The sequence below is a fragment of the Schistocerca nitens genome, chromosome 12 (genome assembly GCF_023898315.1).
Source record: "Schistocerca nitens isolate TAMUIC-IGC-003100 chromosome 12, iqSchNite1.1, whole genome shotgun sequence".
NCBI classification, from domain to species: Eukaryota; Metazoa; Arthropoda; class Insecta; order Orthoptera; family Acrididae; genus Schistocerca; species Schistocerca nitens.
In genome coordinates this window covers 171,899,359-171,925,321 of record NC_064625.1, presented here as the reverse complement: position 1 = coordinate 171,925,321, position 25,963 = coordinate 171,899,359, and the positions used below count along the sequence as shown (strand labels likewise).

The 25,963-nt window shown below is 43.0% G+C and overlaps 1 protein-coding gene across 1 annotated transcript in view; it reads right to left on the bottom strand.

The window, feature by feature from the left end:
- Window positions 1-25,963, bottom strand: part of LOC126214864 (molybdenum cofactor sulfurase 3) — a 161,551-nt gene that overhangs the window by 21,999 nt on the left and 113,589 nt on the right. Inside the window, 1 exon segment of the mRNA XM_049941502.1 lies at window positions 18,119-18,334. Within this exon segment, the coding sequence (XP_049797459.1) occupies window positions 18,119-18,334 (216 nt within the window).

Here is a 25,963-nt window from a genome sequence, read left to right as displayed (position 1 = left end):
AGAATTTCAGTATTTATACAATGTAAAAAATGAGTGAAGATATCCAATCCATTGGTAACACAAGAAAAACCACTCTACTGGAAAGTTACTACAATGCTTGCTGCTTTGGAACTGTAAATTCTCAGTACATCTTGCTGTTTGATACCGATCTATTGACCATAAACTTTATGTAATGACCCTGTTAACAGTGACCATTGTTACATATTGATCTCAAAGATGAAGATGTAATGAAGCTCACTGAGTTATAAATAACACAATGGAAATGCCTTGGCCAAATATAAATTATTTGTGGAGTAAAAATAACAACTTGCCAAATAATTGAGGCACCATGCTGTCAAAAAGAACATAAACAGGACTGAGAACACTGCTAGCTAATGGATGATTCTTTCCTTGAAGGTATAGAGTGTACGCACATGCATGCAGTGCCCCCCCCCCCCCCACTCCCCCACACACATACACAGATAAATTACGTGCCACGTGGCTGTAGTGCGAGTAATGTCTGTAATTGACCTTCAGGATTTCCCCATAAAATGGAAATTGTCCTATCCATCAAACACTGAAAAGTTCAGGATGGTATAACAACAAATTTATCAAAAACAGACATTGCTACTCACCATACAGAGGAGATGCTGAATTTCAGACAGGCACAACAAAGAGACTGCCGTAGATTTCAGTTTCTGACAAAAGGCCTTCTACAGAAGTCGAAAAAACACACAAGCACAACATGACCAATACTTCTGGCCACAGCAGCCAGTGGCCATGAGTACCGTATTTACTCGAATCTAAGCCGCACTTTTTTTCCGGTTTTTGTAATCCAAAAAACCGCCTGCGGCTTAGAATCGAGTGCAAAGCAAGCGGAAGTTATGAAAAATGTTGATAGGTGCCGCCACAACTAACTTCTGCCGTCGAATATATGTAGCGCTACACAAGCATGCTTTGTGGGCACAAAGATAAATACTGGCGCCAAAACCTCTGCATCAGTAAATAAATTTAAAAAAAAAGGTAGAAGACGAGCTTTTTTTTTCTCCGCCCCGAGTTTCGACCACTGCATTTTCATACATTATCCAACGAAGTAAATACAAATTCCGTATTGTTCATCTTCGAATGTAGCAGAATTTCAATGTACTACGAAAATCCGACTGGCAAGACTGTTAGGGATGTTTGTCAATATGGCCAACTCTACGTTCCGAGTTTTTTCCTACCTGTGAGAAGAGATGGTTGCTAATAGGAACCTGATGAAATGTGAATCACATGCAGTATTCTCTTCACCATAAGAATAATACGAATATAAACATTGTGCCATGTATTCTTTCGTGTCTGTTGCTATCTCATTTAAATCCTGTCTGCATAATAAACTACGAAACTAGAGTGAGACAACAGCAAACGCGGAAGAATATACGTATCGTGTCATGTTTATATTCGTATTATTCTTATGCCTAATAGTGATACAGTCAGAAATGAAGCACGGCAACTGACTAGATTTTAAATGTAAGATGACTAATTTCTGTGCAGAATTTGATGTACTAAAGAAGCGGCCGCAAAGATTTTCAAACAGAGGAAAATTTTCGCAAAACTCTCGTTCAGAACATGTTCTACCATACGCATGTTCTATCATACGCATTTGGTTCTTGTTGATCATTATCAAAGGAAGCAGCAGTGTAAGTAACAACAAATAGCAGTATCTTGCCATTGTTTCGCTAATGAGACGATTCCTCTTTTTTTTAAGCGGCGGTAGCGCGCACAAAAGCAAGTCATGCCGCGAGTGGCGACAGGCCGTAAACACGCACTATCAAAATGCGACAAACAATGCATTACACAGTACAGTAACGCATTTTCAGCTTAGAGTGACGTAAACACCTATAACAAAGAAAACGGCACTTATCAGATCAAAGCAAAATAAGCAATCGATTCAAACCAGACGAAGCACGTGAAAAAGGAAGGGTACCCGTATAAATACGGACGGAGCGCCTGACGCATAGCAATGGCTACCTGGTAAAGCTTAACTGCTAAGCTTACGACTCGAACCAAACTACTGTAGCTGTATCGTCTTTCATTCGACCTAAATTGTGTCTCATATTACAATGGACCAACTTTGTTTTGATTTGGAGGTGCGGCCTAAAACTTTTCTCTCCCCTTGAATTTCGAGTCTCAAATTTCAGGTGCGGCTTAGATTCGGGAATTTTTTTTTTCCTTTATTTCGAGTCTCATTTTTCAGGTGTGGCTTAGATTCGAGTGCGGCTTAGATTCGAGTAAATACGGTATGTGAATTGTGCTTGTGTGAATGTAAGTGTGTTTTCTACTTCAGCAGAAGGCCATTTGGTGCAAAGGAGTCTTTTCACTGTGCCTGTCTGACTTGTGTCATCCATACAGTGAATATTAATCTATCCTTTTCACAATAGAATTATTCTTCCTATGTTGGAAATAAGTATTGTTTGCACCATTCAGGCACAGATGGAGAGATACCACTTGTGGTAAGCGGGACATCTGGGTTCGAGTCCTTGTCCTGCAAACATTTTCATTGACGTCATTCCATTATATAGCTGATGCTCATCCATATTCACAACTGTGAATACATTTCATGTATTTAGGCACAGGGTCCATAGATAATATTAATCATTTCAGTTGATCTGTAACATTACAATAATTTTCAGAATTTCGCTGGGTGTAGAGTGTATTCTCTTGGAGAACTCTGCAACATAATGTGCTAAAAAGACATTTGCTACTTGTTTTACTAAGCACTATGTGTACTCTGTAATTCCTATGGTTACTGTCTTGTGTTTCATACATTAGCAATAATAATAATTAGAAATTTTAACATAATACACCACATTGAAACTACGTGAATTCATAAATCACAGGAATATGAGACCACTCAAGAAAACTTACAAATAAATTAAATAATGAAATTGTAAGGCAACTGAATAGATAAAAAAATCTACTAACCAAGCAGTGGCAAGAGAAGACAAGTACAAATGCTGAAGAGGTTTTTTCCTGCCACTGCATGGTGAGTAGACTTCTTTTAATGTATCCAGTTACATTACATTTTCAAAAATTAATTATTTTCATTGATAAATAATGAAATTAGTTACTCATAATGGAATAAAAACTGGTTGTGTCTGGTATCCCCACCAGGTCAGATTAAAAAAAAAGAGATCAAAGCAATTCAGAGGCACGCTGCTAGAACTCTTAACAGTAGGTTTGATGAAGAGACAAGTGTTCGGGAAATGCTCCACAAACTCAATACTGCCACCAACACATATCTTGCGTAAGGCTAGTGCTGACCAGGTAAGAGAAATTGGGACTCTTAAGTGCGCATACAGACAGTAATTTTTTCCCTTGCTCCATTTGCTAGTGGAATAGCCAAAGGGAGTTATTACCAATGATACAAAGTACCCTCTGCCATGCACCATATCCTAACTTGTACAGTATGTACATAGACATAGACATAGATACATTCACATACTGCATTCCATAAATCCCACCATGAAGAAGAGCCTTTAGGGATGTGGGGCAAGTCAAATTACAAATTACATAGCAGAAGCAGCAACTGTCGGCTACTTCTGTAAAGTATACTAACAATCAATTATGACTTTACTACACAGAATGATATCGCTCCTCTTCTTTGTCGTACTCTACTCAAATGCTGTTTGACAAGTTAAACACCCTCAGTCTTCAAGAAGAATGCAGGGTTCTCAATACAAAAAAGCAGTTGCTGACAAACGCATTACAAAAACATTTAAAAAGTCACTATTGTAAAATACGAATATGAATTTAGTAAGTGCAGGCTTTGCCTGTGAAGAACAGTGGCTGTTAGAAATTAAAATTTCAGAGTGGCCAAAAGTAGCATGTAACTTTTCTTTATTTTGACATGTTTCATTTGACAAATGTGCTATCTTGTGAATTGTGGAAATACTATGTGTTATACGACTACAGAATAAAATAAATTCACACATTCAACTTATAATGTGATAATCTACACTATTAGCCAAAGGCCACATGTTCCAAATATCAGCCTGTGTAAAGTGCTGGTATGGCATGTACAAGCAGTAAATTGCTTGTGTGCGCTTAATGTAAACTCTTTGGTCAGGTACGCTGTGAGGTTAAACAGCAAGACATAATATTTCTTGTTGAGTTAGTCAAAACCGCATCAATATGTGCTTTGGTTGAAACTTCCATAAGAGTGGCAGTTATAATTTCAGTTTGTGATTTTACTAGGTCTTTTCAAAATTATTTTAATAACCTTGTATGATGAAACTTGTATGATGGAACCTTGTATGATGTTTAAGATTTGCATCTGTGAATGCCCAAAAAAAGCAGCAGTTATTTGCCATAGTTTAGTGATACTATTTGTTTTAATTACATTGTATTACAATGAGGTAGTTTTAACCAAAGAGCATATCAACAAAAAGTAATATGCCTTGGTATTCACTCTTAGAATGTGCCTGATCAGAGAGTTTATATTATCTGTACACAGCCTGCAGCTTACTCCACTTTATGTATGACAGAAGCACTATATACAGCCCAATGTTTGTAATGTGTGGCCGTTGGCTACCTAATGTACATTATCACACTATAAGTTGAATCTGTGAATTTTATTTTATTGTATGGTGGTGCCAAATTAACATCTACATCTGAATCTACACTTCCATCTATATCTATATTCTGCATGGCAGAGGGTGCATTTCATTTTACCAGTTAATTATTAGAGTTTCTTCCCGTACTATTCACATATTGAGTGTGGGAAGAATGATTGATTGAATACCTCTCAGCATGCAGTTATTACTGTAATCTTATCCTCATGATCCCTATATCAGCAGCGTGTAGGAGGTTGCAGTATATTACTAGAATCATCATTTAAAGCCGGTTCTTTATACTTTATTAATAGACTTTCTCAGGATAGTTTATGTGTCTTCTTCAGTATCTCTGTGAGACTTTCCAATGAATCAGATAAACCTGTGAACATTCAGTATCTTCTGCATACATTCAATATCCCCCGTTGGTCCTATTTGGAACAGGAACCACACATTTGAACAATATTCTGGAACTGGTTGCATGAGTGATTTGTAGGCAATCTCTTTTGTAAGCTGATTGCACTTTCCAAGTATTCTACTAATAAACCAAAGTCTAGCACCTGATTTACCCACAGTTGACTATGTGATCATTCCATTTCATATCCCTACAAAGTGTTAGACCCAGGTATTTGTTTGAGCTGTCCCATTTCAGCAGTGACTCGCTGATATAACAGTCAAAGGATACTACATTTTTTTTCATTTTATGAAGTGCATAATTTTACATTTTTGAACATTTAAAGAAAGTTGCCAATCTTTGCACCACTTTATAATTTTACCAAGATCTGATTGAATATTTATGCAGTTTCTTTCAGACAGTACTTGCAGTAGCCACCAGAAAGATCGCGGGAGGCGCACATCGGCACGGCGCGTCACGGACGGTAGTTGCCGCAAGTAGAGTCCCGTCCACCAGAGGGCACGCGAGAATTCGGACGCGACCTCTGCCGGCGTAACAACAACAACAACAACAACAACAACTCCGGCAGCACGGGCCGTGCCCAGCCAGTTAACATCGGGCATGCCTAGGACACAGTCCCGGTCTACGCTAAGTGAAGTGCGACGTAAACGTGAACAGTGTTACTACACAATTGGCGACGAGTAGGGTCGTTCTTTCGCGTGTTGCGTCGTTGTTCCGGTTTCGCAGCTTCTCCATGGCACGGAGGATTTGGTGCGGGTTTTGGTCGAGCAGCAGACGGAGCTCACGGCCACCATGAAACAAGCGCTTCCGGCGTTGCTCTCCACGCAGTCTGCTCCGGCGCTGTTCCCTCCTCCCTTTCCCCCGTATGACGAGACGGCGGAGGATTGGGACGCGTACGAACATCGCCTTCGGCAGCATTTCCAAGCGTTTCATGTTGCCGATGCGGAGGTATGTCGTGCTCTCTTCTCGTCTCAGATATCTCCCTCGCTGTATCAAGTTTTGCGGCAGCTAGCGCCGTTGCAGGAACCCTCGTCCTTGTCTTTTGATGCATTGTGTTCATTGCTGTCTTCATATTATCGCCGCCGCACGCATGTTGTGGTGGCTAGGGTCGAGTTCTATCGATGCGAGAAATAGCCCCATCAGTCTTACCGGGCGTGGGCCGCTACCGTGCACGGTCTTAGTCGCAAGTGTCATTTTGTCACGGAGCAGTCGCGAGAGTCGTATGCCCACGTTATGGTACGCGACGTCATTGTTCGTTCGGCCCGATAGGAAGGTCCGGCAACGGACCCTGCAGTTAGAAGACCCTTCCCTCAAGGAAGTCCTGTCCATTGCTCAATCGTATGAAGTCTCTCACGCAGCGGGTCAACAGCTGGAAGCGTGGTGCGACGTCGCGGCGGTTCAGGGCGGCGCGGCCGCGTCCACTGTGTCCGGGGTGGACGACGTGCGAGCGGTACAATCCGGCCATTACGGCCGCTCCCACACGGCGCGTAAACAGAATTCCGGCCGCCGGCCCCCGTTGCCAGCCTGTGCGTCATGCTATATACATCACGATCGGTCGGAGTGCCCCCAGCATTGGGCCGTTTGTCGCAAATGTAATAAAAAAGGTCACATTGCTAAAGTTTGCCGCTCAGCCTCGAAAGAATCGAAGGAAGCAGATACAGAGGACACGGACGTTGACATTCGGGAAGTTTCATCGGGCCAGGCTCCCGACGCATCGGCACGCAAACTCTTTATCGAGGTGTCAGTTCTGTCGCGCCGGTTACAACTGCAAGTAGATACGGGTGCGGCAGTTTCGTTGTTGAATGCACAAACTTATTCCGACCTTGGATCACCCCCGTTGGCGCCAGTTTACCGGCGTCTACGCGGTTATGGTAAACAGTTCAGTCCCCTACTGGGTCAATTCACTACCGACGTGACTTACAAATCAGTCACTCGGCCTATTACTTTTATTGTTGTCAGCGATGCGAGCTCCGCTAACCTTTTTGGCCTGGATGCCTTTCGAGCTTTCGGTTTTTCTATCGCTGACACCATACAGTTGGTCTCAGAAGACATTCCCTATCAATCATTGGAATCTTTGATCTCAGACTTTCCAGATATCTTTGAGGAGGGCCTGGGGCGTGTTTCAGATTTTGAAGCTCACTTAAAGTTGAAGGCGTCGGCTTGCCTGCGTTTTCAACGCGCGAGGCAGATCCCCTTGGCTCTCCGCCCTCAGGTAAAGGAAGAGCTAGACCGGCTGACAGCCCTAGGGGTCGTTCTTCCCATTTCTTCTAGTGAGTGGGCTTCGCCCCTCGTTATTGTAAGGAAGCCCTCGGGAAAATTACGTCTTTGTGGCGATTTCAAGGCCACCATTAATTCCCAACTGGTGGTGGAGACCTATCCTTTGCCTCGTGCTGATGAATTGTTCTCCGCCATGGCGGGAGGCCAATATTTTTCGAAAATCGATCTTTCGGAGGCTTATCATCAGATACCACTTGATGAGGACTCCAAACGGCTGGCGGTCGTCAACACCCCGTTTGGCCTTTACCAATACCAGCGGTTGGCCTTCAGAATATCCAGTGCCCCAGCGATATTCCAGCGTTATCTTGAGCACGTCACGTCGACAATCCCTCATTGTATTAATTACCTGGATGACATACTTGTCACAGGCCACAGCACGAAGGAACACTTGCACAACCTTCGCACCCTCTTTCTCAAATTCAGGTCTGTGGGCTTGCGTTGCAACCTGCATAAGTCAACCTTCTTCCAACCGTCCATTGAGTATGTGGGCTACACCATATCTCGGCATGGCATCCAGCCACTCGGAAGTTTGGTCCGAGGTATCGTCAACCTTCCTCGGCCCACTTCGCTGAAAGAGTTACAAGCTTTTTTAGGCAAGATAGCCTATTACCACCGGTTCATTCCCAGGGCTTCCACTATAGCCCACCCCCTGTACTGCCTTCTGCACAAGGGTGTTCCTTTTGATTGGTTGCCTGCATGCGAGCCAGCGTTCACCTCGTTGAAGGGCCTCCTCACGTCAGCCCCTTGTTTGGCTACTTTTGATCCCCGTAAGCCATTGGTCCTGGCTACAGATGCTTCGCAGTATGGGGTGGGGGCGGTCCTGGCCCATCGCAACGCAGACGGTTCCGAGCAACCACTGGCGTTTGCGTCTAAAACTCTTAGTCCCGCGCAGGCCCATTACTCCCAGGTGGAAAAAGAGGCTTTGGCCATTGTCTACGCTGTTACCAAGTTTCACCCTTTCTTGTATGGCACGAAGTTTCAGTTGATCACTGACCATAAGCCGTTAATATCGTTATTTGGCCCCGCCTCTCACATCCCGGATAGGGCGGCCCACAGACTACAGCGCTGGGCCTTGTTCCTCTCTAAGTACCATTATGACATTCATTTTCGCCCTACAGGACAGCATGCCAACGCTGACGCTCTTTCCCGTCTTCCGGTGGGCCCGGATCGTATGTTCGATCGAGAGGAGATTATGTGCTTTCATTTGGATGTGGCGTCCCGCCAAGCGGTTGACGGCTTCCCGATCACTAGTTCTCGAGTCGCCAGGGAAACGGCGGCTGACCCGGTTCTCCGGCAAGTAGTTCGCCTCATTCGGCAGGGGTGGTCATCCCCCGCCCTCCGGGCCGGGCCTCGGACCCTCTTCGTAATTATTTTATTCTACGAGACGGCCTCTCGGTGTTGGAAGGAGTTCTCCTTCTGGCTACTGAGGATACAGCTCCCCGCGTGGTTGTTCCTGCAAGTTTACGAAGGGAGGTCCTCACGTTATTACATGCAGGGCACTGGGGTGTTTCCCGTACTAAAACCTTGGCTCGCAGACATGTGTACTGGCCCGGTATTGACAGAGAAATTGAGCACTTGGTGGCCGCCTGTTCCCAGTGTGCGAGCCAACAAGCATCTCCCAGGGCAGCGTTCTCTTCATGGCCGCCGGCAACCCAAGCATGGGAACGTGTTCACATCGATTTTGCGGGCCCGTTTCTCAATGGCTTTTGGCTCATTGTCATTGATGCTTACTCTCGATTCCCATATGTGGTTCGCTGCTCCTCAACCACTTCAGAAGTTGCAATCCAGGCACTAGCAAAAATCTTTTCTGTGGAAGGTCTGCCAATCACCCTTGTCTCGGACAATGGACCGCAGTTTATTTCGCAGACCTTCCAGGATTTTTGTAGGCGCTTCGGTATTCGGCACGTTTGCTCTCCCCCCTTCCATCCACAATCGAATGGGGAAGCCGAGCGCATGATGCGCACATTTAAGACGCAGATGAAAAAGTATGTGCACGAATTTCCTGCAGAGGAGGCATTGACGTTTTTCCCGATGGCATACCGGACTACACCAATGGGAGAACGCAGCCCCGCAGAGCTCCTCCATGGGCGTCGACCTAGGACTCTGCTGCACCTCCTCCGGCCTGGTCCTCGCCAGTCTTCACAAAACGGAGTACCTGGCTTTCCACTGGGTATGTCGGTCTGGGCACGTGGGTTTGGTCGCAATCCACGTTGGATACCGGCAGTGGTCCTGCGCCGAAATGGCCGCCGGCTCTATACCTTGCAGGCAGGCGACCGGGTGGTACGTCGTCACCAAAATCAGCTACGTCCACGTTCGGGCACCCACCCTCCGACCTCTCGGACACCGACTTCCCCATTGCCGGCACCTGTATTGGTTTCACAGGGGACGTTACCTCCTCTCCCCGCTGTGACTCTGCCACAATGCGATGGTTCTCAGTCTTGGCAGCCTCCAGTAGCTCCAGCACCGGCATCGCCATCGTTCGACATGCCCCAGCGAGAGCCGGCCCCCCTCGCAGGCCCGGTTTCTCAGGAGGCTGGTTCACCTGTGGTCGTCCCTTCCCCATTGTCCCCGCCACTGGGTCTTGTCCCTCCCGAGGTGGAACAGGATCTGGAGTTCAACAGCTTGTCGCCCGTTCTGTCCCGGGCTCCGGTTGTGGGATGACGGGGGCCTCTTCGTGTGGGTCACTTCCAGCCATATTCGAAGGTTCCGGCTCGAGGGTTGGCAGATCCCCTCGACTCCGGCCTTCCAGTGGATGTGGAGGTCATCACTCCTGCCCGACGCTCCACCTTCCGACGCAGTGGATCACAGTGGCTTCACCCCCCGAAGGAGGAGGAGTGCAGTAGCCACCAGAAAGATCGTGGGAGGCGCACATCGGCACGGCGTGTCACGGACGGTAGTTGCCGCAAGTAGAGTCCCGTCCACCAGAGGGCACGCGAAAATTCGGACGCGACCTCTGCCGGCGTAACAACAACAACAACTCCGGCAGCACGGGCCGTGCCCAGCCAGTTAACATCGGGCATGCCTAGGACACAGTCCCGGTCTACGCTAAGTGAAGTGCAACGTAAATGTGAACAGTGTTACTACAGTACTTCATCATAGATAACTACATCATCTGCAAAAAGTCTGAGGTCACTATTAATATTTTCTGCAAGGTCAATAACATACAACATGAACAGCAGAGGTCCAAACACACTTCCCTGGGGTACACCCAAAGTTACTTCTCTCTCCATCCAAATAATGTGCTGCGTACTCCCTACCATAAAATCCTCAACCCAACCACAAATTTCACTTCATACCCAATATGGCCATACTTTTGACAGTAATCATAGCTGTGGTACCAAGTCAAATGCTTTGCAGAAGTCACGAGATACTGAATCCACGTGATACCTTTGATCAAAAGCTTTCAGTATCTCATGTAAGAAAAGTGCAAGTTGTGTTTCACATGATCAATGTTTTCAGAAATCGTGCTGTTTGACATGGTGGAGGTCATTCTGTTTGAGATATCTCACTGTCTTTGAGCTCAGAATGTGTTCTAAGATTCTACAACAAACTGATGTCAAGGATACTGGATGGTAGTTTTGTGGATTACTTCTAGTACCCTTCTTACAGACAGGTGTGGTGTGTGCTTTTTTTTCCAAAACACTAGGCATGGTTTTTTGTTCAAGGGACCTATGATAGAGTACAGTTAGAAGAGAAGCTGAGTCAGCCACAAATTCAGTGTAGAATCTGATATGGATTGCATCAGGCCCTGGAGCTTTATTCACTTTTAACAATTACAGCTGTTTCTCAACACCACTGACCCTAATAATTATTTAGTTCATCTTTTAAATGGAAAGAGGATTAAATTGGGACAATTCTCCTGAGTTTTCCTTTGTATTTCCACAGTTATGAAGCTGTTCACACTGGTAGGGTGAAACACATCAAAATAAAGTTATAGGCAACTTGTGGCTTCTCTGTTGTTTTAATTTACTAACAAAAACCCTCCACAGAAGAATAGTATAATTGGTAAAAGATGAATTGGGGAGAAAATTACAGCTGTTTCTCAACACCACTGACCCTAATAATTATTTAGTTCATCTTTTAAATGGAAAGAGGATTAAATTGGGACAATTCTCCTGAGTTTTCCTTTGTATTTCCACAGTTATGAAGCTGTTCACACTGGTAGGGTGAAACACATCAAAATAAAGTTATAGGCAACTTGTGGCTTCTCTGTTGTTTTAATTTACTAACAAAAACCCTCCACAGAAGAATAGTATAATTGGTAAAAGATGAATTGGGGAGAAAATCAGTTTAGGTTCCACAGGAATGTGAGAAGTCATGTGGCAATATTGATCCTGAAACTTATCTTTGAACATGGACTGGAAAAAAACCTCTATTTATTGCATTTATAAATTCAGAGAAAATTTTGAAAGTGTTAAGTGGAATGCATTTTTTAAAATTATGAAGGTATCAGAAATAAAATACAGGGAGTGGAAGACCATCTGAAACTTTCACTGGAAACAGACTGAATATATAGAAGACAAAGGACACGAAGGGATGGTGGTCATTGAAAAAGGTTAGACAGAGTTATAGCCCATCCCTCACATCATTCACCCTGCATACTGAGTGAGGAGTGAAGGACGGAGTACTCTGGAATAGCCCAAATTAAAGTGTGCCGATAAGATTGTAATTCTATCAGATACGGCAAAGCACATGGAGAACCAGAAGTTGTACGGACACTATTGAAAGTAAAAAAAAATGGTAATGAGGTTTATTCAGTTAAGTCATATGATAGTGTAGGAATTAGATTAGGATATGAGGCACTACAAGTGGTAAATGAGTTTGGCTTTTTGGCAGCTAAACAATGGTTGACTGCAAAAGTGAAACAATGGAAAATACAGGAAAATGGCACATTCTATGTGTGCACAACAACAAACAAGCTGCCTGTCCACGCAAATGGCCACCGGCAAACAATGGAATAATGATAATTTTATGAAAAGGATAGATTGCTACTCCCACTTAGTAAAAATTTTGAGTCACAGACAGGGACAACAAAAGCACTGCTAATCAAGGATGCTTTCAGCCAAAAAGCCTCATTCTACAGGAGACAACACACACATTCACACAAGCACGATTCGTACACGACCACTGTCTCCGGCCACCGAGGCCGGACTATGAGTAACTGCGCATAACGGAAGAAGCAATCTGGGGGGTGGAAATACGGAGGATGCTGGGGTGGGGATGCGGAGGAATTGCAGGCTAGAGGTGGGGGGCAGTAAAGTGCTGCTTGTGGGAGTGTGCAGTGACTAAGAGGGACAGCGATGTGCACTTTTGGAGATTAGGCAGGGGTGGGGGTGGTGGGGGGGGAGGGTAAGGATGAGGGGAGGGTACCGTCACCTGCATCACCCATCCCATGTGAAAGCAGTCACGTGATTTACAAGCTAAGCTGCAACCACTGTGGTGCGTTCTACCTGGGCACAACAAGAGACAAGCTGTCCATCCATATGAATAGCCACTGACAAACTGTGGCCAAGAGAGAGTTCACTTCAATGACTGCTTGACTACCTGTGCCATCTAGATCCTTCCTACTAATACCAGTTTTTCTGACTTCTACAGGTAGAACATCTCCCTGCAATATATCCTATGTTCCCATAAGCCCCCTGCCTTCAACCTTCATTAGTCGCTTCCTTCACCCACCTACACTCTCTCCTGCTCTCACTCCATCACTATACAGTCTTCTATTCCACTATCACACCTACAGTCTTTTTACGTCTCTGCTTTGTGCACTGTATCTGAGCAAACAATGGTTAACAATCTTCGACAGAAATAAAATCGTAATCATTTTATTCATGGTGATTCAGGCTAACACATACAAGTAAACTCAAGACAGAAAAAATTAAGTTTCAGTGCTAAAGGCAAACTGTAATTTCTCTGTGTCATTGGTCACCTGAATCTATCCTCGCACTGACTACACAGGCTAACTCATTACCAACCAATGAGCAGTCCTGGTTGGCACTTGGTTGCAGAGTATATGTGACACACAGACATTCCAGACAAAAAAAAATTATAGGAAGAAAAATAAGAGCAAATAAAAAGGTCAATATGATGATGAAAATGACATTGCAATGAATTAGAAATGAAAAAAAAACTACATTTTAAAGAATTAATTGAAGAAAAATAATACATCCTTTTAATCAGATTTAGAGATAAAAAAATTCAATACGTTTGATGAGATTCAAACCTACAGCCTTCTACATGTCATGTCAGGTTTATACGCTAACCATGGCACTAGGATGCAACAGTGGGTTAAGTAATTATACTTATGACTGTGGTGACCAAGTCACAATGATGATTTGCAGCCTTCACAAATTAGGCTTCACACAATCTTCTGCAAGGATTATATAATGTGATTATGACAACTTTGTGTGTGACACCAAATCGCATTTTGTGAAGAAGTATCCAGTTTTGTTTCATTAGTACTGTGTATGAAACATGTATGTCATTGGTTTCATCATATGTACGTGTTTTTAGTGTGGCTATGATGTGTGATGAAATATGAGATAGCAATGACACACCCATGAACCCATGATTTGGTATCCAAAGACATTTAAAAAAAAAAAAAAAAAAAAAAAAAAAAAAAAAAAAAAAAAAAAAAAAAGGTCGGACAAGGAACTGGAAGTGAACTGAACAATTTTTGTTGCAGTCTGGCAAAGGGAAACAATTTGGTTGTGACACTAAGTGCTCTGATTGGAGGAAATCAGCTCCAACGCATGAAGGGTCAACTATCAAATAATTTTAAACGACTACAGTAAGGTTCTCCTCTACTTTAAGTTTGAATATTTGAGGATTTCCGATTTTCTATTAAAGATTTATAAACCAGAATACACCTCATTTTACTAAGATTTGAAGCTCCTCTTTTCGTTCTTCCATTTTTGCAATTTAAAAACTGGGTTGTTTTGGAAATCAGCCTTATGCAAACACAGTTGTGTTTCCAAAACAACCCATTTCCAAAACAAGCCATTTTTCAGAATACACCTTTCTGCATGCTGGATAAGGATGCATTGTGTACTCAGAAATTATTTTTATTTCCGGTACTGAGGTTACAAATTGCACAGTTCCTGCTATTTTTAACCTCTCCTTTAAAATGTTAAGTTACCAACTTTACACAATACTAGCTTAGCATCTGCTGCTTTGCACACATAGACTGTGTAGCCTCCACAGATTCTTTTTTTTTCTCTCACTCTCTCTTTTTCATCAAATTTTTATATTGTTCACAAATTCAACACCTTCTAAACTTTTTATGCCAATTAAGGCCACAGAAACATTGTCTTTTCCGAATGTACTTCTGAGCAAAAAGTATTTGTGGTAGCTGGTCATGCCTTTTGCATTCCTGTGGTGATATTCCATAGCAACTTTCATCTCCTAACTCATATTTCTTTGTAGCTAACTGAGAAGTGAAATACCAATTTTCATACATTTAGCTTTAAAAATTTTTTAACATAACGAAAAATTTTCTTAAAAATTTTCATCCTTACTTCACCATCTTAGGGGTTGAATTGCCAAAACAGTGAAACACATTTTTTTCTTATTTCTAATCAAGAAGTCAAATACCAGTTTTCATATACACAGCTTTAAAAATGTTTTAGTAGTTCTTTAATAATGATTTCTTTTTCAAAAAGCTTTCACCCATTATTTTACTCCCTTAATGGTTGAATTTGCAAAAACGCTGAAACACACATTTTTTATGTCTAACAGAGAAACAAAATACCAATTGCCTTAATAGCAACATATTTTCAAAAGGCCTTTCGTCCTGTATTTCACCTCATTAGGAGTGGAATTTCAAAACATTCTGTCATAAACAATGCCTACCGTATAAGATCCGCACCCTTTGCAAATTTCAAGTTTCTGTCCTTAGTGGTTTGGGTAGCATGATGATGAGTCAGTGAATCAGTGTGACCCTATTTCACACCATTACGGGATGAATTCCCAAAAACAGTAATACATGTAATTTTTATTTCTAGCAAGAAATCCAACTGAAATTTTCATAAATTTAGCTTTAAAAATGCTTTCATAATGAAATATTTCACAAAACATTCAACCCCCACTTCACCCCCTTAAGGATGGAATTTTGAAAAACCCTGACACACACATTTTTTAATTTCTAACCGAGAATTCAAATACCAATTTCCATAGATGTAGCCCTAAAAATACTTTAGTAGTCCTTTTATAATGATTTATTTTCAAAATAATCGCTCACTATTTTACCCCAACAGGGGTTATATTTACAGAAATGCTGAAACATATATTTTTTTGCATCTGACCGAGAAACCAAATACCCATTTTGGGAGGTTTGTGTTCAAAATTGTCTTACTAGCTACATATTTGTCTCTATTTCACCCCATATGTGTATAATTTCGAAAGATCCCTTCTTAAAAAATGTCTACTCCTATAAAATCAACGCCATCAGCAAATTTTTAAGTTTCTATCCTCCATGGTGTGATAATGAGTCAGTGAGTGAGTGAGTCAGTTGGGACATTTTCTTTATTTATGTATTCTTACTGTACACTTCTGTGAAATAAACTCCATTTTCTTGAACATTAGTTGCATTGCTTGAGAAGATTATGCTGTATGGCAGCAGTGAGCAAAAATATACTAGCAATCCCATCTGCATGAGAGAGATTTTAAATGCAAAGCAGGCAGACTCAGCTATTTGGCTAACTCATCCCCACGTCGGTGTCACCTCAGTTTACTACCAGGATGCTTAGGATCTCGAGGCAAGGTGTCTCATCTAATGTGCTGCCACTGATCTCTACTTCTCCCATTACCATCTGTTTGTCCACCTCCACACCTGAGTGGGCAGTGTGTCCAAATGCTGTGTGGAGGACCCGGATTTAATTCCGAATGCCGCCAGGGATTTTTCCTCACCAACTGTGATTTCATCCGAAGAGTGAGGTTCCGACGTGAGGTCGACACCTCACATTGCGAACACGAGAGAAGACGGTCACTGCGAGCCGTGTCGACAAACTAGCGACGCCGGTGCAGCTGTGCCTGCAAATGTATCGCTACGCCACTGCAACCGCTCTACTTGTGGCCGAACACGGTACCACTCGACCCCAGTTCAGGAGTGTCTACTGAGACGACAGCGTCATCTTCTAGTAGGCCAGGTGTGTGATCAATCTATTAGGTAGAACTCTACGTCAAAGTTCTTGTTAAATGTAATCTGCACGAGAGACTCGGGTTTTGTCTGTATCAAGTGATACATTAATGTTCATAGACTGTTATAGATACTCTTGACTTTACTGTGCACAAAGTAAGATAATTCTTCCTATTTATGTAATAATAAAGTGAACTAATCTTTTATGTGTTGTAGCATCTACTCTCTCCTCTACTGGAGTAAAGTAAAGAACCCGCCACGGTAATGACGAGGGTATTTTCATCTGTTACAACACTGGGCGACTGGAACAGAGCACACTGCCCCTAGTGATGCCAACTGAGGAGCTACTCAAATGAGTTCTAGTGGTACGTTGACCACGTGCCTCTTGTACCGCAGCACACTGAAGCCAATGACAGGGGATGACAAACTGGCTGCTCAGCACTGAACGGTCCATCAAGATTGGAGCACAGAGTTTGCATTTTTATTTTGTTGGAACTGCACAATTCCATCTTTTTAGGGTTGCAATCCTGCTTCATTAATCTCTGGTATGGATATGTTTAAGTTCTTTATCAGTATACTTGTATCATCCACAAACGTGACAATGTTCGAGAGGAACTTCCTCGAAGATTAAAGCTGTGTGCCAGGCTGAGACTGAAACTCGTGACATTTGACTTTCACAGGCTAGTGCTCTACCAAATGAGCTACCCGGACACTACTCGCAACCTGTCCTCACAGCCTTCCACCAGTTCCCCGCCTCCGACCTTCCAAACTTCACTGAAGCTCTCCTGCGAAACGTGCAGGTTGAACACTGCTGGAAGAAAGGATATTGTGGAGACATGTTGCACACTCTGATGCAGAGTGAAAATTTAATTCTGGAAACACCCCCCAGCCTGTGGTTAAGCCGTGTCTTTGCAGTATCCTATCTTCCCGCAATGCTAGTCCGGAAAGTTATGCAGTAGAGCTTCTGAGAAATTTGGAAGGTAGGTGATGAAGTGCTGGTGGATTAAAACTGTGAGGGCAGGTCCTTAGTCTCTCTCAGATAGTTCAATCAGTAGAGCACTTGCCCACGAAAAGCAAAGGTCCCGAGTTCGAGTCTCTGTCTGGCACACAATTCTAATCTACCAGGAATCAAACAATGGAAAATCCAGGACGGAATGTAACAATACGAGAGAAGGAAAGTCACTACTTACCATATAGCGGAGATGCCGAGTCGCGATAGGCACAATAAAAAGATCCACACAATCACAGCATTCAGCCATTAAGGCCTTTGTCAGCAGTAAACACATATACACACACGCACACAAACACCCTCACGCAAGCGCAACTGCACACACGTCTGCAGTCTCAGGGTGTTGAAACTACACGGCGAGCAGCAGCACCTCGTACTGTTATAATCTACCAGGAAGTTTCATATCAGTGCACACTCCACTGCCACAGAGTGAAAATTTCATTCAGTTTCAGAAGAGTCTTCCAATATACTTGATAAATCATTTATGTACGTCAAGAACAAGAGTAGACCACGTACTGAACTGTGCAATACTCCGTCTGTGACATTTCCATTACAGTGACTGTGTTTTCTGTTGTTGAAATATGACCGCACAGCATTTTAATGTTCCTAGTAGAATTTTAAGATCCACAAAATCAGAACTTACCAGATGCCTCACGGTGAGCCCTGCCTACTTCTGTCATCACACCGAACCCCCGGCCACCGGCGCTACGTACCTGCGCGGCCCTTCCCGTGGCGCCCGTCGTCAGCGCTCTGCCTGACCAGCCGCAGGCCGGGCCGTCCCAGAGCCTCCTGCAGCCAGTCGGCCACCCCGTCGCCGCAGTCCTCGGCCCGCACGCGGTCGCCGCACACTTTGCTCTGGCAGACCGACACTCGGCGCGGCGCGCGACTCGCGTCGGTGTCTCCGATGCTGACGTCGAGACGCTCCATTCCTGGAACGCGATAAAACGATTCTGACTGAGACAGAAAAGAAGTGTACAGAATTTTCAGTAATTATGCAGAAGCCATAAATATCAGCACAGTTGAACAAAACGAGTTCCAAAAATATGTGCAAAGAGAGGCCGAGAGTGCCTCGTTATCAACTATTAAGATACCTGAATATACTAAACGTTTTGTACCCGTACATAAGTGAACTAATTCTCTTTACATAAAGCTATTTTGATCTTTTTTTATTAAATAATTTTCAGCATATGCACAGTACTAAGATCCAGGCCGCCATGTGCCGTTGCCATTTTTCTGGGTGCACTCAGCCTCGTAATGCCAATCGAGGAGCTACTCGACCGAATAATAGCGACTTCGGTCGAGAATACCGTCATAACGACCAGGAGAGCGGTGTGCTGACCCCACGCCCCTCCTATCCTCATCCTCCTCTGAGGATGACACGGCGGTCGGACGGTCCCAGTCGGCCACTCGTGGCCTGAAGACGGAGTGACTATGCACAGTACTGAGAGTAAAGAGAAATGCGTGCATCCTAGGTGTACAGCTTCTTGCCCAAACTCCGAATACGTGGGAATTAAGATTTGTAACAAACTAAGAGGGGAAAATATAAATAAAATTGAGAGTATTTTCTGAAGATAAAATAGTACTGCACCCTATTATTCAGTAAAGGGGGTTATTAAATGATATTTGAGCAGGAAACAGCAAAAGGAAATGATATGTGTAGCTCTACAAAGAATTCTTTTTTTACAATGATTCAGTTTTCATGTAGTATGCAATATTAAATGATGTAACGTAGTTAGATTACACAACACTAAAACACTCTAAAACTGTAATGTAGATGAATATCCCACAAGCCAATAAGTTACTAATTTAACTCATATGTTGTGAGACAGTAAATTTCTGATGCTGCTGCATTCAGCGTGCAACAGACGATCGATAGGTGCCGTCGATACAACTTGGCCCTTACCACGTTCACTGATTAAATAAAAGTGTTCACTAGAACTATAAGACAAAGGCTTTGGGACATAATTTCTGATAAGAATTTTTTTCTTCATAAATCAGTCATTCACACATCCTATTTCACAATGACAGATAGCCTTTTGGGGAGAGGGAATGACTCAAGTGATACATAGCCGACTACATCTGTAAAGTACAGTAACAACGAAGTGTGACTAGTGTTAATATGCTCACATTAATTATTATTTTTTGAATTAATTTACAGCAACATACGTAAAAGGACAACATATGGTGGAGGGTACCTTGTACACTGCTAGTCATTCACTTTACTTCCACTGCAAATGGAATGAGGGAAAACAACTGTCTATGTTGTTCTGTACGAGCCCTGACTTCTCTTATCTCCTCATACCTTATCAAGTATGTGTGTCGGTGGCAGTAGGATCGTTCCGCAGTCTGTCACAAATCCCAGTTCTCCAAACTTTCTCAATATTATTTCATGAAAGGAAAGTCTTCTTCCATCCAGAGACTTCCTTTTCAGTTCACAAAGCATTTTCATAATACTCACATTTTTGAAGTAACAGATGTTTTAGTATACCGTAGACTAAAATGTGTAATTTTTCTTATGGGTATTGGTCACTATTCCGTCTGACAGTATGTCAAGAATATATCACTCACATATTGATCAAACCCACTGGTAACAAATCTAGCAGGACACCTCTCAATTGCTTCAATGTCTTCCATTAATTTGAACTAGAAAATCGTAGAAGCTGTCATAAATACGTACATATGCAAGCCATTTTAATAAACAATGATACTTAAGAGATTAATAAATCCATAATAGGATGTACAATAACTTTAAAGTGGGCCCCTGTCAAAAGAATGAATAACCACCTTTTGCAGTGCAAACCGCAATGACACGTGCAGGAAGAGGGTCAATGAGATTCTGGAAGCTACTGACAGGGACGTGGAGGCACTCCTACTCCAGTACCGTGGGCAGCTGCATTAGGTTTCTCAGTTGAGGATCCACGACACGAGCAGCCTCAGCGAGGTGGTCCCGAAGATTCTCTATTGAGGTTAAATCTGGGGAGCTCGGTTGCCTGGGGAGTACGGTAAACTCGTCCTGGTGCTGTTCGAATCACGTCCTGCTGGTAGATGGCATTGTGCAACGAAAAACAAACTCTGTGTAAGAGACAACACGGTTTCCAAGAATAGATGCATACTTGTCCTGATCCATTGTGTCTTCACGAATGACAAGTTCACTCAGGGAATGCAACAAAAACATTCCCCAGACTGCAACAAAAACATTCCCCAGACCGTAGTGCCCCTCCTGCAGCCTGGACCTTTCTCATGAATGGTGCAGGGTGTTTGCTTTAAAGATGTTTCATGCTGTACATGCCAATGGCCGCCTGTCCAATGGTGCGTAAAACGTGATTCATCTGAAAAGGCCGCCCTCTCACCATTCAGTGGACATCAGGTTGTGGTATTGGTGTGCAAATGTCAGCCTTTGTCACCTATTACGAGCAGTCAGGCTCCCACATACTTGAACCGTGGCAGCATACTAACAGTTTACAAAATTAGCCATTTTGGAAATGCTTCTGCACTTGGTCTGAAAGCCAATGATCCTGCCCTTTTGGACGTCAGATAAATCCCTCCATTTCTGTGTTATGACAATGACTGCACTCTTTTCCACGTTCCTCCCTGACACGCTTTATATACCCTGCACTGTAGTGCTTTCTTCCATCCACGAGTGGTTATTGTCTACTGACATCGAATATCAGTGGTGGTCATATTAATGTTACAGGACCGTGTAATAATCCGACGGGTTATAGGAGTCCACAGTCAGTCACCGGTATTGTTTCCTTTATATGTTGGTAGCAAAATTAAATGACAGTACAGCATTATTGACTGGGAGACCCTGTCTGGAGTTGTTCAGCCATCTAGTGCAAGTATTTCCACTGATGCTACTTCAGTAATTTGCGTGTCATTGTGATGAAGATGAGATGGAATGATTAAGACAACATAAAGAGTCATTCCCTGAGGAAAAAATCTTTGAACCAGCCAGGAATGGAACCCAGGGCCCCAGGGTCTGGAGGCAGTAATGCTAACCGCTACACCATGAGCTGCGGGTACTGGTGGTTATCACTTGAGAATGGAAAGCAGAAATACCTTCTGGGATTCAGCTAAGTCAGAAGGCAGTGAATGTCTACTTATTTATAGGGGACGAGTGAGAAGTCGCTACATAGTTTTAAATGTCCTTAAGTTTTGTGATTGTTGATATTTATTACTGAATGAGGGTATGTTTTGTTACAGGGTCCTTGAGAATATGTTGACTGTCTATAGATCTTCTTATGGTGAATGCCAAGATGACAGGAAAGTTAACTTTACAAGAGAGCATTCAGATTGCTTTGTGGTTTAAAGTATGGTGACCTGTAGCCCTCGTTCAGTGACGGTGGTGGGATGTTTGCGGCCATTGTGCCACACTTGATGCCGAAACCATTAGGAATTGTTGGATGACATCTGGGTCAGTTGTGGTTGAACCACGAGGATGATGACCTTCGTTCACTGAAAGAACATCGTGGAGTAAATTACAACCCATTTCTAAAGTGTCGTTCAATAAATCTGCAATCTTCTCATGTGATAAAACACTGTATATTAATGTTTTAATTCAGCAGAAGTGAGCATTAAAAATATTGAGTATAGTCAGTAACAGTACATTTTGTCGAAGCCGCTGATACATTTACTCCTTACCGTTTTTAGTTAATGAGGGTAAAAATTCTTTTTAAAATGGACTGCAATGCACGTAATCACAATACAAGACAAAGAAATAATTTTCATTCAAACTTTCCTCCTTGTCCATGGTTCCGAGTGGAATCATGTAGAGTCAGCCTGTCATTCAACATTAAGGGGGGTAGACCTTTTTTAAAATATCACAAAATCATCTTTTGCGCTTAAAATGTTCTCTGGAATGTCTACTTTATTGTGGTGTTCATCCCAAGTTTGCCATAAACTCTGTTCTCAAGTTACAAGTGTCTGTCCAAAAACCATTCCCAGCAGCAACAAAATAGTCAACACGTAATTTCAGCGATGGCCTAATAAGCATTATAGGAATTATGTACATGCCTGAAAGTGAGATCAGAGCAGCATGATACAACTTCTCCACAAATGTGGACGAAAAGCATTTTGAACAAACAGAGATCCATATGTCAGAAGCTGCCAAAGAGGGCTGCAGACCAACAGTGGTCAAAAGGAAGATGGAGGAGAACCTCTGGGATCTGAAATGGTTGCTGTATAGTCCAGGTATTGCTGACTAGAGGTATGTTTAGCTTAACTACAAAAAAATGTGGCCCAAAACTTTAAACACATTTTTCTCGAAACTGTCTTTTTCAAATTTGTGGGAAACATAAGTTGAGAATGGTACATATTATTTCGATCAGAATTTGATACCGGCATTCTAAATTGACTTCACTATCAGTGTAAATCGCCATTTTGTGATATCTTCAAAAGTCTATTTTTGGTGCACCCCTTTTAAATGCGTCACCATTTTGCTAGAACTTAATATTCAATATATGCTGATGGAAAATGGAATAAAACTATAATATCATATTTAGCATTATTTTTTATTGTACTTGAAAAAGAAAATCACAAAAATGACCTATTTTTCACGCCTTCAAAGAGAGGTACCCCCTTAAGTGATAAGTATAGAATCCTTGCCAAATTAAAAGAAAATTGAAAACATACTTGATTAGTTAATCTTTTTTAAAATTAACAGAAAATGTAATTGAGATACTAACAAAATAAGGAACAGATAGATTGCTACTTACCATAAAGATGAGACATTAAGTTGTAAACAGGCAGAACTGAAAGATACTTACGCAATAGCTTTTGGCCACAGCCTTCATCAGGAAATTAAAACCCACACATTCATTCACACAAAAAAGCACACATCATGCACAACTGACCACTATTTGTGGCAGCTCAGACCGGATGCAACTCTCAAGTGGAGCAGAAGCAGCAAACTAGAGAGGGCAGAGAAGGGTAAGGTTCAAAAATGGCTCTGAGCACTATGGGATTTAACATCTGAGGTCATCAGTCCCCTAAAACTTAGAACTACTTAAACGTAACTAACCTAAGGACATCATACACATCCACGCCGAGGCAGGATTCAAACCTGCGACCGTAGCCATTGCGCGGTTCCAGACTGAAGTGCCTAGAACCGCTCGGCCACAGCGGCCGGCAAAAGGGGAAGGGATAGCAGTGGATGGATGTGGGGAGAGAGGAACACTATCTGGTAGAGCAGCATCAGGAGGTTGTGGGGCAGGGAGGTGCGGAAAAAGGAGAGGAGCAGGGAAAGAGGGGCAGGCGTTGGAAGAGAGAGTGAAAGATGAGAAGGGGGAGGACACGATAGGACAGAGGGGGCAGAAAGTGTTGGATGGAGGGTAAGAGAACAGTATGTTATGTTACTGTAGGTCGAGGTCAGAATAATTTTGAGAGTGGAGAATGTGTTGTAATAACACCTACCTGCGCAGTCCAGAAAAGCTGGTGGTGCAAGGGAGGATCCAGATGGCTCTGTTAGTGAAGCAGCCATCGAAATCAAGCTTCGCTACCCAAGCCATCTGAATCCTCCCCTCTGATGTGTACAGATGGGATTTATCCTTACAATACATCCTCCACTTTGAAATTCTCCCAGTCTCAGTCTACTTAACCTACTGTCACCACACCCTCCACCCAACAGTTTACACTCCCCATGCCTTATTATCTCCTCTCTATTCTTGTCCCGTCACCCTCTGCCAACACACCTACCTGTCTTCCCTACCCCACCCATTCCCCACACTACAGCCTCCTGACATTGCGCCTGTTGGCATTCTAATCTCTGCACATTCCACCAGACAGTGTTCCTCATCCTCCCCCCGCCCCCCCCCCCCCCCCCACATACACACATACTTGTATACAGTTATCCATTACCCTTACCCTTACCCACCCCATCTGTTCCACGTAACTGCTGCAATACAGTCCGAGATGCCAGAGATGGAGGTCATGTGTGCATGAGGTGTGCCTGCTTGTATGAGCGAGAGAGAGAGAGAGAGAGTGAGTGTGAGTGTGTGTGTGTGTGTGTGTGTGTGTGTTTCCTTTACTGACAATGGCTGTGGCCAAAAGCTAATGTGTTTCTTTTAGTTGTGCCTGTCTGCAACATAACGTGTCATCTTTACGGTAAGTAGCAGTCTATTTTTTCCTTGTTGTTGTTGTTGTTGTTGTTGTGGTCTTCAGTCCTGAGACTGGTTTGATGCAGCTCTCCATGCTACTCTATCCTGTGCAAGCTTCTTCAACTCCCAGCACCTACTGCAACCTACATCCTTCTGAATCTGCTTAGTGTATTCATCTCTTGGTCTCCCTCTACGATTTTTACCCTCCACGCTGCCCTCCAATACTAAATTGGTGATCCCTCGATGTCTCAGAACATGTCCTACCAACCGATCCCTTCTTCTAGTCAAGTTGTGCCACAAGTTCCTCCTCTCCCCAATTCTATTCAATACCTCCTCATTAGTTATGTGATCAACACATCTAATATTCAGCATTCTTCTGTAGCACCACATTTCGAAAACTCCTATTCTCTTCTTGTCTAAGCTATTTATCGTCCACGTTTCACTTCCATACATGGCTACACTCCATACAAATACTTTGAGAAACGACTTCCTGACACTTAAATCTATACTCGATGTTAACAAATTTCTATTCTTAAGAAACGCTTTCCTTGGAATTGCCAGTCTACATTTTATATCCTCTCTACTTCGACCATCATCAGTTATTTTGCTCCCGAAATAGCAAAACTCCTTTACTACTTTAAGTGTCTCATTTCCTAATCTAATTCCTTCAGCATCACCTGACTTCATTCGACTACATTCCATTATCCTCGTTTTGCTTTTGTTGATGTTCACCTTATATCCTCCTTTCAAGACACTGTCCATCCCGTTCAACTGCTCTTCCAAGTCCTTTGCTGTCTCTGACAGAATTACAATGTCTTCGGCGAACCTCAAAGTTTTTATTTCTTCTCCATCGATTTTAATACCTACTCCAAATTTTCCTTTTGTTTCCTTTACTGCTTGCTCAATATACAGATTGAATAGCATTGGGGAGAGGCTACAACCCTGTCTCACTCCCTTCCCAACCACTGCTTCCCTTTCATGCCCCTCGACTCTTATAACTGCCTCCTGGTTTCTGTACAAATTGTAAATAGCCTTTCACTCCCTGTATTTTACCCCTACCACCTTTAGAATTTGAAAGAGAGTATTCCAATCAACATTGTCAAAAGCTTTCTCTAAGTCTACAAATGCTAGAAATGTAGGTTTGCCTTTCCTTAATCTATTTTCTAAGGTAAGTCGTAGGGTCAGTATTGCCTCACGTGTTCCAACATTTCTATGGAATCCAAACTGATCTTCACCGAGGTTGGCTCCTACCAGTTTTTCCATTCGTCTGTAAAGAATTTGCGTTAGTATTTTGCAGCAGTGACTTATTAAACTGATTGTTCGGTAATTCTCACATCTGTCAACACCTGCTTTCTTTGGGATTGGGATTATTATATTCTTCTTGAAGTCTGAGGGTATTTCGCCTGTTTCATACATCTTGCTCACCAGATGGTAGAGTTTTGTCAGGACTGGCTCTCCCAAGGC